This window comes from Choristoneura fumiferana, chromosome 9, assembly GCF_025370935.1.
Source record: "Choristoneura fumiferana chromosome 9, NRCan_CFum_1, whole genome shotgun sequence".
Taxonomy (NCBI): domain Eukaryota; kingdom Metazoa; phylum Arthropoda; class Insecta; order Lepidoptera; family Tortricidae; genus Choristoneura; species Choristoneura fumiferana.
In genome coordinates this window covers 8,908,583-8,924,806 of record NC_133480.1, presented here as the reverse complement: position 1 = coordinate 8,924,806, position 16,224 = coordinate 8,908,583, and the positions used below count along the sequence as shown (strand labels likewise).

General features: G+C 39.0%; 1 protein-coding gene across 1 annotated transcript in view; it reads left to right on the top strand.

The window, feature by feature from the left end:
- LOC141431487 (intermembrane lipid transfer protein Vps13-like) overlaps positions 1-16,224 on the top strand; it is a 35,334-nt gene that overhangs the window by 853 nt on the left and 18,257 nt on the right. The window contains 13 exon segments of the mRNA XM_074092676.1: positions 68-1,039; positions 2,794-2,895; positions 3,629-3,778; positions 5,817-5,950; positions 6,346-6,454; positions 7,021-7,215; positions 8,889-9,045; positions 11,931-12,049; positions 12,328-12,552; positions 13,058-13,273; positions 13,861-13,902; positions 14,932-15,135; positions 15,773-15,910. Coding sequence (XP_073948777.1) covers positions 68-1,039; positions 2,794-2,895; positions 3,629-3,778; positions 5,817-5,950; positions 6,346-6,454; positions 7,021-7,215; positions 8,889-9,045; positions 11,931-12,049; positions 12,328-12,552; positions 13,058-13,273; positions 13,861-13,902; positions 14,932-15,135; positions 15,773-15,910 — 2,763 coding nt within the window.

Below are 16,224 nucleotides of genomic sequence, written 5' to 3'. Positions count from 1 at the left end.
AAGAAAAATCTGCCAATAGTTATCTGCGAAACGAAAATCTGCGTAATGAAACTCGGCAAAACGACAGGTCACCATAAAAAGCACGTGTCGCAAGTGCCAAAAAGAAGGCCACTTAGCTCGAGTCTGCTTACAAGGACGTAGAAGTAATAACACAAACTTACTGGATAACTCTACAAGCAGCCTCAGCGCCGACAGCACAGCGGAGATCAACTTAGTAAAAAGTGAAATCTCTGACAAATACATTATACCGATTGAAATTGAAGGTACAAGAGTCAATATGGAATTTGATACTGGCGCTACACTTTCTACTATATCATTAAAAGATTATAAAAAGCTCAACATTAAAAAGAAAGTTTTCACGACTAACATGAAGCTAAGAACTTACACAGGTGAAGTATTTACGCCCACTGGTGTGGTATATGTCAAATGCACCTATGGAAGTCAGACTTTCTACGGAAAATTATACATAATAGACAAGAATGTTGACCCTATCCTCGGCCGAAGCTGGATGAAAGAGTTCAACATCACGCTTGCCGATATGAGAACCGTCCAACAATGTGAAAACATACCGAAACTAGAAAAATTACTAGAAGAGTACGATTCCACTGTATTTAATTCAAATTTGGGCGAAATTCCCAACATTCGAGGCCACCTCACTCTTACAGAAAACTCACAACCGATCTTTATCAAACCTCGTAGAATTCCTTACGCATTACGAACCAAAGTAGATGACGAAATAAACCGCCTTGAAAAATTAGGGATTATTACAAAGATAGACCACTCAGACTGGGGCACACCTGTCGTTCCGATAGTCAAACCTAACGGCAGCATCAGACTTTGTGCTGACTACAAGATTACTTTAAACAAAGTTATAAAAGACGAACAATACCCAATTCCAATAATTGAAGATATTTTAGCTGAAATGAATGGCGGGCAACTGTTCTGTACCTTGGACATCACACAAGCATACTTGAACATGGTGATGGATGAAGAAAGTGCCTTATTACAAACCTTAAGCACACATAAAGGTACTTTTAAGGTAAACCGGCTCATGTTTGGAGTTAAAGTTGCCCCTAGCCTTTGGCAAAAGTTTATGGACCAATTATTACTTGGTATAGATGGAGTAAAATGCTTTTTCGATGATATTATTATACAGGGCTCTACAGAAGAAGAACTACTTTGTAGGCTTAGACAAGTCTTGGAGAAACTCAAAGAAAGTAACCTTCGAGTTAATAAGGAAAAATGTCACTTTTTCAAAAGAAGTATTAATTACTTGGGACATACAATTGACAAAAACGGATTGCATAAGAATCAAGATAAAGTCAAAGCAATTTTCAACGCACAACGTCCGACGAATGTAAACGAACTACGAACCTTTTTGGGTATGGCAAATTACTATAATAAATTTATACCTAACCTTGCATCTATTACAAGCCCTTTAAATGCACTCCTGAAGAAAGGAACAAAATTTATTTGGTCTCCGAAATGCGAAGAAAGCTTCAAGAATGTCAAAACAGAAATACTCAGTGAAAGAGTCTTATTACACTTCGATCAGAAAAAACCATTAATTTTAGCAACAGATGCGTCACCTACAGGACTGGGTGCAGTACTCAGCCATAGACTACCGGATGGCTCAGATCGCCCAATAGCATTTGCCTCTAGATCTCTAACTAATAGTGAAAAGAAATACAGTCAAATCGACAAAGAAGCAACTGCTATATTCTGGGGATTAAAGAAATTCTTTCACTACTGTTATGGTCGCAAGTTTACCCTTATCACAGACCACAAGCCACTGACTTCAATTTTCCATCCACATCAAACCTTACCAACATTGAGTACAATGAGGCTATTCCATTATGCACATTTTCTATCTGGATTTGACTACAATATAGAATATAGAAGTTCTTCAAAGCATTCCAATGCAGACTACCTCTCACGATTTCCTGTTGAAAAAGTTAACGACAGTAATATTGACCAACATGGCATATTTCAACTAAGGCAGATAAACACATTAAACATTTCACCCGAAATTATTTCCAAAGAAACAAAGAAGACCCGAACTACGGAACTTGTTTCAAACGCTACAATCGGGAAATTCACTTAGAGAATCAGGATACAATGACAACGAATTGACACTGCAAAATGACTGCATTCTAAAAGGTACGAGAGTAATAATTCCTCGAAAATTACAGCAACAAATTTTAGACGAACTTCACATTGGCCATATTGGGATTTTAAAAATGAAACTTCTTGCTCGTAGCTTCGTATATTGGAAAAATATTGATAAAGATATCGAAACTAAAGTGAAATCATGTCGAACTTGTAGATTACATCAAAATGAACCTCCTAAAGCCCCACTACATCATTGGGAAGATCCAACTGGTCCTTGGCAAAGAATTCATATTGATTTTGCAGGGCCTATATCTGGCTATCAACTTTTTATTGTAGTGGACGCCTTTTCAAAATGGGTGGAAATAATTCCTACTAAAACGATGACAAGCTCATTCTGTATTCAGAAATTAGATGGATTATTTGATACTTTTGGATTACCCTATACAGTAGTATCAGATAACGCGAGACAATTTGTCTCCAAGAATTTGAAAACTTCCTACATACCTCTGGTATTGCACATAAAACAATTGCCCCGTATCACCCGGCTACAAACGGGCAAGCGGAACGTTTCGTACAGATTGCCAAACGAGCACTGCATAAATTAGAGGGGGGAGGGTGGCGATATATCACAGAAAATCCGTTTAGTGAAACACGTTCTTCGAGCTACACCAACTTCCTCAGGAGACTCTCCATATGTCATTATGTTCGGAAGGGAAATACGAACAAGATTGGCTGCCAAGATCAGAGCAGTTCCTAAACCACCCCCCAGACAGCCTCGACACGGTACAGACGGGAGAGAGTTCAGTCCCGGAGCCAGAGTCCAAGCAAGGGACTATTCGGTATCGAAAACCAAATGGGAGTTTGGCATTGTAGTCCGCCGTCTCGGACAGCTACATTATCAGATTAGGACAGACAGCGGACTCCTGTGGATCCGACACCTGGACCAGCTACTCCCTGCTCCTCTGATTCACGGCGGAGGCGTGTCACATATTTGATTTGAATGGTTTCTTAGTTACAGTTGTTGATGACTTGGACTGTCATTCTAAATATATGTTTATCCTAATAAAGTGATGTACATTTTATTAATTTAATTACTTAACACATTCGTTTCAGGTTATATTATTTATTACATTGAAATTATGAAACGTTGCTATATGATTGGTTTAAGATGACAGCCCACGATTAAAGGTCTCTACCCGCTACAACGTATCATGCCATGACCGTAAAAGGAATGTGTCAGGAACGCAATGACAAGAGTATACATGACACGCGCGATGGCGACGGTTGGTTAGAAAACGCGCTAATGGGCTTAGTCTCATACTTTTCAATACAAATAAATTTTTGCCTGACACGTTACTGGGTAGAGACCTTTAGTGTTTTTTATAAGACCCTTTTTCACATGGGCCAAAGTTAGTCTTTATTGAGTCAAACTATCATATGGGCCAAAGTTACTCTTCATTGAGTCAAAGTATTCCGACCTTACAGTAACTTAATTTCGGAATACTGTTTGTACTAGATTGTGATGCGTCCGCAAGAGCAGACTACCATCGATACGACGGACGACGCCGCTAACGCACAGGCTGTGGCGCAGCGGCAACCCAACAAGACTGTCTGTGTTTCTAGCAGCGAGCCTTTGGAAATTACCATCACTCGCACCGGAATGGAGGTACAAACAAATTTAATTACTTATATTTTTAAGTTTGGCGGCAGGCTGCAATATAGAGGTCTCTTTCTAGGCAGGTGTTATGCCTGGGGACCGAAGTCCGAAGGAAGAGCGTCGGAAGTTGTATAATATACATATATTATTATATATTATATGCGCTCGAGTTGAGCAACTTCGATGGCGCAATGTAGTTGGAGTTTTTATATTTGCTCACTAGATGGCGCTAGGAGTAGCTACATGTGAATATTTTTATATCAATCAATCAAATCAGCCCACATCCACCCACTGCTGGGTAAAGGCCTCTTCATTTTTAGTTTTATATACCACGTATGAATGTCAGGCGTAGAGTCTGTGTGACCACAGAAGCTGACCGAAAATTCAAGAAATATTAACTTGTTTAGTACACAGCTAATACAAACTTGGCCCATATCAAGTTACCTATGTCAGTAACAATTGAATCTCAAAAATGTTATTATATTATACCCATTGGTTATGTACATTACAAAAAAAATTCAATACGAAACAAATAGTAATAATATTTTATAACAAATTACACCAATTGACCTAGCCAAACTATGCAAAGCTTGTACTGTCGATGCTAGACAATGGATAGATATACATATTATAGATAAATTAGATAAATATATACTTAAATACATACAAACATTCAAGACTCCAGTAAAAACATTCGTATTAATTAAACAAATATTTGTCCGTCACGCGGAACGCACCCGCATCCTCTACCTTCGTAACCAGGGTCACTAACAACTTAGCTATCCGGTTGTCAGATAAAACAATGTTATGCTACAATATGCTACAATTTGACGACAGGATGGCCGAGTGGTTAGAGAACCTGACTACGAAGCTTGAGGTCCCGGGTTCGATTCCCGGCCGGGGCAGATATTTGTATGAATAATACGAATGTTTGTTCTCGGGTCTTGGATGTTTAATATGTATTTAAGTACGTATTTATCTGTATAAGTATGTTTATCCGTTGCCTAGTATCCATAGTCGATTGGTGTCAAGTGTCCCATGATATTTATTTATTTATTTATTAATGTTTTTAACAGGTACTCGCGATGCTCGGAAACTCGTTCGCTGCAGCCATTGCCGCGAACGATCAATCCGTAACAGCCGCCTCTTCTAAAAAAATGATGATCAAGTAAGAATTTTACTGCAATGCTTTTCAATAATTCAGCTGAGGCGAATAAATTATAACCTTCGCTATATTTACGCTGGGAGGGGTGAGATAATGATAATACGATTAATGCATAGCTTGCATTTTTACAAACAAATAATATCAAATACTTTTTGTTTTCTATTTATGGTTCCGAACCCGAAGGGTGACAAACGGAACTCTATAACTGTCGCTTCGCTGTCCGTCTGTCGAGATATCTATCTAGAAAACCCTTTATAAATAGAATAGTATCTATCTAATCTAATACCTTTAAATGAGCAATTATTGTATAATATATATATAAAATCAGAATCTCTGATACGGCTCCAATGATTTTGATGAAATTTGGTATGCGGAGGTTGAAAAACCGATCTAGCTTGGTTTTATCGCCGGGAAAACGCTTATTATCGAGTTTTAGCCCGAGCAAAACTCGGTTGCCCGTGAAAATAAGTTTCTGCAAAAAAATTGAATTTTGATAACTACAAGCTTTTTTTTGGTGACTGCACTTTTTATTGACTGTACTTGTATTGTTATACTATATTCCAAGTCATTCCGACCACTGGAAGTGAATCAAAAGTAACTTGCTAGAAAAAAACCAACAACAACAAACAGCAAGTAACATTAAAGCTTGTAAAAAGATTATCTTCTCTCATCAATCTCCAACCGTGAGATCGTTCAGGGAAAGCTTGTAGAAAATGTGGCTCATACCTTCTCCTTAAGTTTTGAAAACGCTTTTTGTTTTCTGTATTCTTCAGGTTATGTGAATATTTTGTAAATAGTAGTTTATAATTTCTAAAACAAAGTGTTTACATACATGCATGGTACATACATACATATTTTTTTAAATACTAATATTTTTTGCAGAGGGACAAGTCAGAGTATTACGGTGCTCCGTACGTCCTACACAATTGCACGGGGCTCACGGCCAAACTGTTGCTCGAAGACAACCACGATTTCACGGTGTTCCTTACTAGCGACGCAGTCGACACTGGCTACAGGTTTACAATTTTTCCACCCAACAATAAATAAATAAATTGTGGAAGTCTATCATGTTATTTTTGGTGTAAATAATGACCTTGTTCTTCATATATTATAACCAACACTAGAAGGGGCTAAATGTTTCCTACTACAAAGAGATTTCGGTAATGTAATTACTAATTAGTCACTTTTATTGTCAATTTAGCATAACGGTAGCGTAGCGGAATGGTAACGGCGGCGAAGCGCCAGGACCTATAATTAAGTTAGGAAATAATTTATCCCCTTACTAGTGGTGGTTATGTGAAATGGTTATGTACAAGGAATAATAAATAATAATAATAATAAATTGACACCAATTGACCTTGTCCCAAACTAAGCAAAGCTTGGACTATAAGGTCATTGTCTTTACTTTCAGAGAGGTAGTGTTTGAGACGGGTGCCAGCGTACCATTGCAGTTGAAACACGGTGGACTCAACCTGATGAAACTTAATGAACCACCACCACAGCTCAAATTAAGTGTCAAGGTATGGGTCAATAGAAGAATACATGTAGTAACTAAAGAATTAAATACGAGTACATACTCGTATTCATTACAAGGTGTTAATAAAATAACTGGAACCCTGAAAGTACAGGTAGGCAGGTTGGCAGGTTGTAGGACTGCAAGGTCCGCCCGGATTGCTACCACCATCTTGCTTGCTAATCCTGCCGTGAAGCAGCAGTGCTTGCACTGTTGTGTTTCGGCGTGGAGAGTAAGACAGCCGGTGGAATTAATGGCACTTGAGGTATCCCATCTTAGGCCTCTAGGTTGACAACGCATCTGCAATACCCCTGGTGTTGCAGATGTTTATGGGTGGTGGTGATCTCTTACCATCAGGAGATCCACTTGCTCGTTTGCCATCCAGTCGAAAAAAAAGAGGGGAGGATCGATTACACTGTACTTTTAACTAGGGTAGTATAGGGGTCAATCTGTCAAGTCAATCTAAATGTCACATCTCACGCGACAGGACAGGTGTCGAAAATTCGCCTCATGGCCATCTCACTAAATCGCACACCCAAGACAGTTTTCTCACTGTTTGCACCATTTTCACAGATAGTAGAACTAGAGGAGGAAGTCCAAGTGCCGGTGGAGCGAGCAGACAAACGCTATTTCCCACTAGGGCGCAAGCAGAGCGGCTCCGTGGACCGGCACGCGCCGCACGTGTTCTTGCACGAGTCGCGCGGACTCATCTCCGACGTCGTCATGCAAGAAGCAGCCTTGCATATATACCTGAGGAGCGTCGTACAGGTAAGAACATACTTAAGCGCTAGTGCCTTGATCGCAACGCAGAACGCTGCATAACTGTTATGTAGTGTCAAACACAAGCAGGGCGGTTCCATGGAGGTTAGGTCTCATTTTTCCTTGATTTCGTTATACCCTATTACCAACATACCTAGATTTCTAAATAACACACACACACAAACATCACGCCTACGCCTGTATTCCCTAATGGGGTAGGCAGAGCACACGAAACGATACCGCTCCGGAGCCACTTTTAGCAATTTTAGGCTTTAGGTGTCAAAATGGCTGAATCCCAAAATACCTATATTTTTTTCTCAAAACACCGGATTTTTAATGCGACTGAATTTTAACACCTTCATCGCAAAACAACCAAATCCCAAAATACCTAAGTAAATATTAAACAGTTATCATGACAGTTAAACTAGATAAAAGCTTGTAAAAAAAATTTGGTATTTTGAGACTGTGACATTTTGCCTTTGCGGTGTTTGAAGGAAATGTAACGTATATATCAATATTTAGTCATTTCGGGAATTGGACGTTTTCGGTCAAATTCATTATGACATTCGTTCATTTTAATAATGCGTCAATTTTATATTTAGACATTATGGGATCATGGCCATTTGAAAATGAGTCAAATTAGTTAAGCATTATGCAATTTTGTTTTAATGAAATCTAACCTAATAATCGGTATAACAACATTTGATGTAATTACAAAGGATATAACAATATTTGATATAATTTGATAGGAAAGGAGCTTCACATAACTTTTTTTATAAAATAAACCTAACCTAACCTAACCCAAAGTAATCAAATCGAATTAATAACAAAATAAATATTTGATTTTTAAGATAAATTACATTATATCAAATGAAAATTATATCAATTGTTGTTATATCCTTCGCTACGCACCGTCTCTGACCAGAGGGCTTAAGTTTCATTTCTACTGTATGACTGAGCTACTTTTGTTCTGCAACCTTTTAAAGACATGACCAGTGTTTTTTTTTCATGCAGATTAAATGTAATTTTCAGTGTATAGCAATACAACGCTAAATTCATAGTCAATATACCACAAACGGGACTTATCACGCTATTATATCACAAGTAGTATTTACCTCGACGTTTTGGCAACGTTACAGTTGCCGTGGTCACGAGTAGACTAAAGTGTGGGGTGTCAAGTCTGCCACTGAACGCTAAATTGACAGCTCATTGTTAAATGTTAACCGTAGAGATGACATATTATTTAAAAGCCTCCGTGCGAAGAAAATTCCCCGTCCTACAAGACACTGATAACACCACCATGTCAGATACACTGATTTAACGATTAAACTTTAAGGATCAATTTAATTATCCAAATTCAAATTATTTGAAAATGTTACAGAACAAAACTATATTAGTTATGGGATTACAATCGAACCTTGTATTAAAAGCCTTGTGGTCAGACATACCCTATACACACTTCCTTTATTCAATATCCCGTTGGAATTTAAAATAAATCCGTCATTATTCCTTGTCTACCCATATCATGAAGGCAACCTCAATGCAAAATTCAGTAGGTACCCTAGGGCCAAAGCCTAGCTAAGCTAGGCCTAGGGGCGGATGAGGCAGTCAGTCAGTAACAATTTAATGTATTAACCTTGAAAATATTATATTCAAATATTTTAGAATGTATATTTTCTCAGGTGACAAACAGCCTGTCAGTGAACGTATCCGTCTACTACATGACTCTGAGCGGCAACGAAGTGCGTCTGCTGGGTGAAGTGAAGCCGGGCGCCATTTTGAGGCTGCCACTGCAAGCTGTGCACACTCCTACCGCGGAAATATTCTTTTCCGTTGAAGGTAACCAAGCACTCCACACACTCTTGACAACACCCTGTCAACGTTCAAAGTGTACTGCGTCAAAAGCGTGACTACACTTTGAACGAAAAGCCCCTGTAAGCTTTCAATCAGACTAATCCGATTATTATACTGTATATTTAGGAGCTGTTTCACCATCCATTGATTAGTGTTAACTGACGGTTAAATGTGATGCCGTCTCCGTCTATTCGAACAAAACAAATAGAGACGGCATCACATTTAACCGTCTGTTAACACTAATCAATGGATGGTGAAACAGCCCCTTAGTCTATGACTGTTCCACTGCTGGGCAAAGGCCTCCCTCTTGACTTTAACATCTTCCTATCCAGAGCTAAATTTGGCCAATCGTCAGTTCCGAGTCTAGGTCATCGTGTCATCTCCGCCTCGGCCTGCCTTGCCGTCGGTGCCCGTCACGCGGTACCCACTCTGTGGCTAATCCAATAACCTTCTAAGGGCGGCCAACATACATTCGGAAATCCGTTTCGGAATTTAGATTCGAAATATCGATTCGGGACATCGAACGAGGTAAATCCATACACATCTCTACGGACCTACCATATACAGATATTCGTTTTCCGTTCGAACTTTTCTCTGATTCGGAATTCCGCATGTTAGCCTGCGCGTTCGGAATTGAAATAAACGTATGCCGTGGTGGCCTAGTGGTTTGACCTATCGCCTCTCAAGCAGAGGGTCGTGGGTTCGAACCCCGGCTCGCAACTCTGAGTTTTTCGAAATTCATATGCGGAATTACATTTGAAATTTACCACGAGCTTTGCGGTGAAGGAAAACATCGTGAGGAAACCTGCACAAACCTGCGAAGCGATTCAATGGTGCGTGCGAAGTTCCCAATCCGCACTGGCCCGCGTGGGAACTATGGCCCAAGCCCTCTTGTTTTGAGAGGAGGCCTGTGCCCAGCAGTGGGACGTATATAGGCTGGGATGATGATGATGATAATGATGTGTTGTATTTACGGAATCCCGAATCGATATTTCGAATCGAAATTCCGAAACGGAATTCCGAGTGTATGTGGCCGCGCGTGTGGTGTGGTTCAGTTAGTTTATATAAAACTAAAAATCAATCAAATCAATTAAAATAAATCAATAAAACTAAAAAAAAACTAATTAGTAATGCATGACAAATAAAAAGTACATAGTAAGTGAATAATTATTGTTTCCACCGTTGCTATTTATATTTATTCGAAGTGAAAAGCAGAGTGTAAAACTCATTTTCCCCTCGACGTGTCTATCCACCTTCGCCGTACCGACTCGGGTGGCTATATGAACGTATTGGGTAAAATGACTTGTTTTATGCTCTTGTTGTACAGTCTACTATTTGTAATCTAGGACTAATCTTTCAAACTCTAAAACTGAAACTTGTAATCATAATCTGTTCCATAAGTTCTTATAAACAAATATGACAATGACCTACTTTAAATCTCTTTGTGTAGCCAGCACATATTCTGAAGGAGAGACGCATGGTAACTATGCGCCGCTGCCATGGCTATATTAGCTTTGCTGATCATGAAAAGTTCATTTCGCGCATCAAAAAATCTCCGAACATGTCCAGCGATAATTTTCTCTAATTTTACTTGTTATTTAAACTTGAAAAAAATTAAGACCTTCATCCCACTATATGAGAATCCTGAATCTATCTTGAATATAGTTAAATCTATTTATATGCGGTGATGAAAATATTCGACTTGTTTGACTGCGTCCGCAGACCTTCTAAATCTAACAACAGAACGTTTGTTTTAAATTATCGTTGGATGTGGTCTCAACGTCCGTAGACAAGATGCCTACTGCAAGGCTACTACGAAACTCGAAGTTCGTGTCGTGCGGTTCCTCTGATACTTATACTATTTAATACGAGAGCGAGAGGGACGGTACGAGTTTCAAGTTTCGTAGTAGCTCTGCAGGTCCCGTCACGATTACGCGCGACAAGCGAATTCTCCGTTCATCGCACGGCCGAGACGCTCACCGGTCCATTGTACAAACTCCCAATTTATTTAAAAATAGTCAGCTATATGTATAGGTTGCACGTGGTCGTGGCCGGCCGTAAATAAACACTAGACGATGTGACCGAAATCCCATGCCAATCTTAAGCGTAAGGCGTTATGCTACATTTAACCGCTTGCCAAGCTTCGGCAAGTTCTCACAGGCACAAGCGTTTATACGGCCCGCTTGGATAGGCTTGCGTGAGCTTGCCAGCGCTTGCCGCCGATCCGGGGCGGTGTCGGTTTTTCAACACAGATCAAAGGAACTTGCGGCAAGCGCTAGCGACGTGTTTACACGTTGGCTCGTGTTTAGTGTCGCTCAGGAGCTCACGCCATCCGGACTTACATATTTAGTGACCATCATGAGTGCTTGGACTAACGAAGAAATTGTAACCTTTTTCTTTAAATAAAAATATGTCAAGCTCAACACAAGAGCCGAAGCAACTTCGAGGTCCACGTCTGCCATGCTTGCCTGTCCGGAATACTCTAACGCGCTTGCAAGCGTGTAAATGTCATTCAAGCGTTTGTATAGGCTTGGACTTTGTAGACGCTTGGCAAGCCTCGGCAAGCGTGTAAATGTAGCATAAGGCTCGCGCGTTAGATATGGTTACAATAAGGGCCGATACACACGGCGTATTTTTTAAGCGTAAACGGCATGCGTTTACGGCGCCGAAAATTCTCAAAAATTTCCTTTGAAGCACGTTAACTGCACGTATTCTGTGCCTAGAAAATGTGCCGTGTGGAATGTGTACAGGCTCAACGCTCACATCTACTAGCGTTAAGGATAGTAGGCGTCTTGTCTGAGGCTTAAATTCTCGCTTAGCTTGCCTCGTAAATGACATATCTCATATTTTAAAGGAATGTTTTCCTGCAGGCTTCACAGTGTCAGTATCCCCGTTCATCTGGCGCGAATTGCAGCAAGAAGTCAAGATTGCCAAGCTACTGCAGTGCGATTCTAAAGATAAAATGAGCGGCGAAAAGTTCTATCTCAAGGTACTCGGCGTTTGATTATTCGACCAAGAATTTGAAGAAAAAACAAATGTATAATTTTTACTCCTGTTATTCCACTACAATCTTTCATTTGTTACTTATTTACCTGAAGCATAGGGTTTATTGAGTCTTCGTGTAATCACTTTTTTTTAGCACGCCTGTTTTTAGCGCGCCGTCTCTTTCTTAAGCGATAATTTGGAAAGGGGCGGGCGACTAACATAGTGCGTTCATGCACTAAATCTTTTAGAATTATTAGATAAATATTTTTTAAATTTCCACAGGCGATAGGAACAATGGAGCAGGTATTCTACGAGAACACAAACCGCCACACGTTCGCTTCGTCTTGTTACGATATCGTTCTAAAACCGGCGGTCAAAATGCAAAACTGTTTGCCGGTGGACATTGTCGTATCGCAATTAGGATTGAAACGGACGCAGACGTTCAAGCCGGGAGAGATGTTCCATTTGTCGCATCTGTCACCGAATAAGGCCTCTATTGTTGTAATGGTAAGGAAACTTACTAACACTTACTAAGTAACTTATTTAGACTGTGCTCTTTTTTCATTCTAAAGCTTGTCACGCTGCCTCTCCCTGCCCAGTTAATACTGTTTATGTTTTTATTTCATACAAGAATAGGCGTATGGTAAGAGCCAATACACATATTATGTTACGAGTAAATGACTATGATTAGTAGAGAAAGTCATAACATTTGAAGTTAGATGCATACTCAATAATAAAGGACTCTAACTTAAATATTGCACAGAACTAAACATCAATAAAAAAAAATGGGAATGGGGGGATGTCCAGTGGAGGTTCTGCAGCTGATATGATGATGATTAGAAAGAAACAAACTTATCAATATTAGCCAGCAGAGTGCCAATTGCCAGCAGGCACGTCAGTATCCTGTAGTTTGTCAAACAGCCCGCTGAGCAGGGCTATTACCGTCTAAATCCAGTTTCAAACGTGACATTTACCTGCTTGCTTAAGTTAAATTACGGTCAAAATTTTCCAGATACAAAATTACTTGGACAAATGTTGGGTGTGTACCAAGAATCTCCCTGACACCGAAACCGAACTATCGGTTTGGTCTTTCGAATCTCACGACAGTCCGTCTGTGATGACACTGGACTTGGGTATGCATAGCGCAGAAATGGAAGGCACTCAAGTCCTATCTTTATATTGCCCGTTCTGGATGTTGAATAAGACAGGCCTAACGCTGTGTTATAGGGTAAGTTCTTACACTTTTTAGTTGTTGTTTTGTTTGTTTGGGATGGAATAAAACACTATACGTTCGAGAGAAATGCTTCAAAGTTCTTAGTGAAAATTGTGACGTTGTCTTATGCAAACTGTTTAGAAGGTTTACCTGCGGAAATAGAGATGTACGCTCGGACGTGTAGTGTGTTTATTTTGGCGGGTTGTTTAAAAATCTCGCAGTTTGACATTGTGATCGTAAGGATAAAATTGTATACTCATTTGGTTTGGCTAAAACGTTGTTCTCTCTTTGGGAATGAAGTAGGCTATTTTGTATCTGTATTGCATTGTAATTAAAATAATTTTAAATCTAAAGTATATTTATCCCTGGCACTTCAGTATTTGTAACCTATAACAAAAATCGGAAATGTACTTGGTTTAGTATTTAACGTCTTGGGTATTTTGACGTCACTTTTAATCTTGAAATCTCATTGTGTAGTTTTACTTATACCTGATATAATCGAGACCAAAACGATTGGAACTTTTAATCTTGAAATATCACGTAGTTTTATATCTGATATAATCGAGACCAAAACGATTGGCATAAATATTCCATGATTGCAGAAATCAAAGAAACCAGAAAAAGATTCCAGCACTCCCAATAAGGTATCCGAGATGTGACGAAGCGTTATCCTATTAATTTATTCATTTTTGCTTTATTTGACATTTGCCTCTGATGCGTCGCTTTCCACGGTTGTTGTGGACTAACTTTTGCGAAAGCACTACTAGCATTAGGTTGTTTTGGTTTCAATTATTGTATTGTCATGTATTTATTGGCATGCTCAGTAGGGTCATGAAATAGTCGTACATTAGTTGATCAGACTAAAATCCTTCGTAAGTTCTATACGCGTTTATTGATTTTTTTTTAGAAAACGCGTAAGAAGGAAAGTTTGGACGTAATCGTAACTTTGTAATCCAGATTTTGTGATGTACATTCCAGATAAAACAATCAAGTTGCGGTAAATATCTTAGGCGACATGGCTGTTTGCCGGTGAGTGCAAACGCTTCAGAATGTAAATAATAAGGGGCACTACGGGAGTTAGCACCTTTTTCGTTTGGTTTTAGGGGGTCTTTATTTAAACGCCGAAGTTACTATGGTGTTTTTATTTATTTATTTTCGGTGCCGTCTCTAAACTTTTCAGATTAAATTTAATTCCGCGGGCGTCACTTGTTTTTTACCATGTTCAAGTTTCAGTGTCGTGTTTTGTAAGTGGCCTTTTTTTGTAAATGTTTGGTTTTGGATTGGTGTAGCCGATTTACTAATGGATTACTATGACCCTACTGTAATATCATTTATTTATTTTGATCACGTTTAGCACTAATCGCTTTTTTTTAGTTAGGTTCAGGTAGTTAGATAGGTTAGAAATATCCTTAACAGCATGTTTTGCATGATTAGTTTTGTGTATTTTTCTTAATAGTTCTGTATTTTTTTCTTCTTAATATTAAGACTATCAATTTTATAGGACTACAAGACATTATGACCATACATACTTTAACGCTGAACATCAAATATTTCTAAGGATGCCTTTGCAGCAATGTGGTTTTAAAGTTACGGCTTCTAAGATAATTTCTACGGTGCGGTTTCCACTGTTCTTGAAACGAAACATTGGCATTAAAAGTATACTTTTATTTCAGAACGTAGACGAAACTGGCAACGTGATCTTCCATCCAAAGGAATATAAAGAGCCGATACTGTTCTCTTTCCGAGCCAAGAACTTTTTCGGCAAGAAGAAAGCTGCTATCAGGATTGGCTTCGGGGAGTGGTCCGATAAGTTCTCACTGGACGTGCCCGGAAGTTCTGGAGTGGTGATATGCCGACATGAGGGTAGGACGTACCAGGCAAGTCCTACTTGACTGAAGGGTATTCTGTGAATTTTCGTTAAAATTAAAGAAGTACTAAGATATTTAATTATGTGCAGTAAAACATTGTAAGAGGTTCTTAATTTACGTTTTTTTTGAATTCCGTAATTTTAACATTCATAAATATTTAGTAAAATAAGGTTAAAAAAGTGAGTTTTTGATGTCTCTTATGTGTTACATCAGGGAGCACCAAAGTTAGCATATTCTTCGCCAGCCATACCGTAATTTTTGTCCGAATCATCGTTTGTCATATTTTTTTTCCCACTGAAACCTTAATTATTCCTGAAATTTTTAAATGATCATTCTATAGAAAGCTATAGGTTAGGTTTGTTTTATAACAATTCTGAACAATTATTGGATTCAGAGAAAAAAGAGTTATGACATACAATCATTCTGACTTTCAACAAGTATGCGAGCCGCTATGGACCCGATATGAAAAAGAAAACAATCATGACCCGATCTCACAACTCGCTTGCTTTGCAAGTGTGTTTAAATTCTTCCCTAACTGTGCTGCCTCGTGAAACGCCTCCAACAGTCAGTACTCATTTATCGTGTCTGAATAATTATAAAGATTTTATTGTGGATGTCGTACAACTTGTATTTTTATTTCAATTAGGTGGCTGTAACAAATCAGCTGTCATTCAACAGTTTGACAAAGATGGTGGTGTTTACTCCGTTCTTCCTCATCATAAACGAAGCGCCGTTCAACATTCAGTACCAAGAGTTGCACCGCTCAGGAGATCCTTGGACTGAGGTAAGTCGACGAAACATCATTGTGATATCAACCAAAAGACATCTCTCACTAGACATGGACCACTCCAAACAATACGGTATTTGACAACTCCTGATTTTGCCATATCTTAATATTATTATGAAAATATAGATATACAGATAGTGTTTAGCGAAGACAAAATTTAAATCGGTTGAAAATTGGAATCAAAAATCTATATACCTGTCTCTTTCTCAAACGCTTTTCTCTATGCAGCAAGTATGTCGGTACTGGCGTGTGACGTCACATGCCAGTATGTCTTTCTCTGTCTAATCTTGAATTTCAAACCATTATAACTT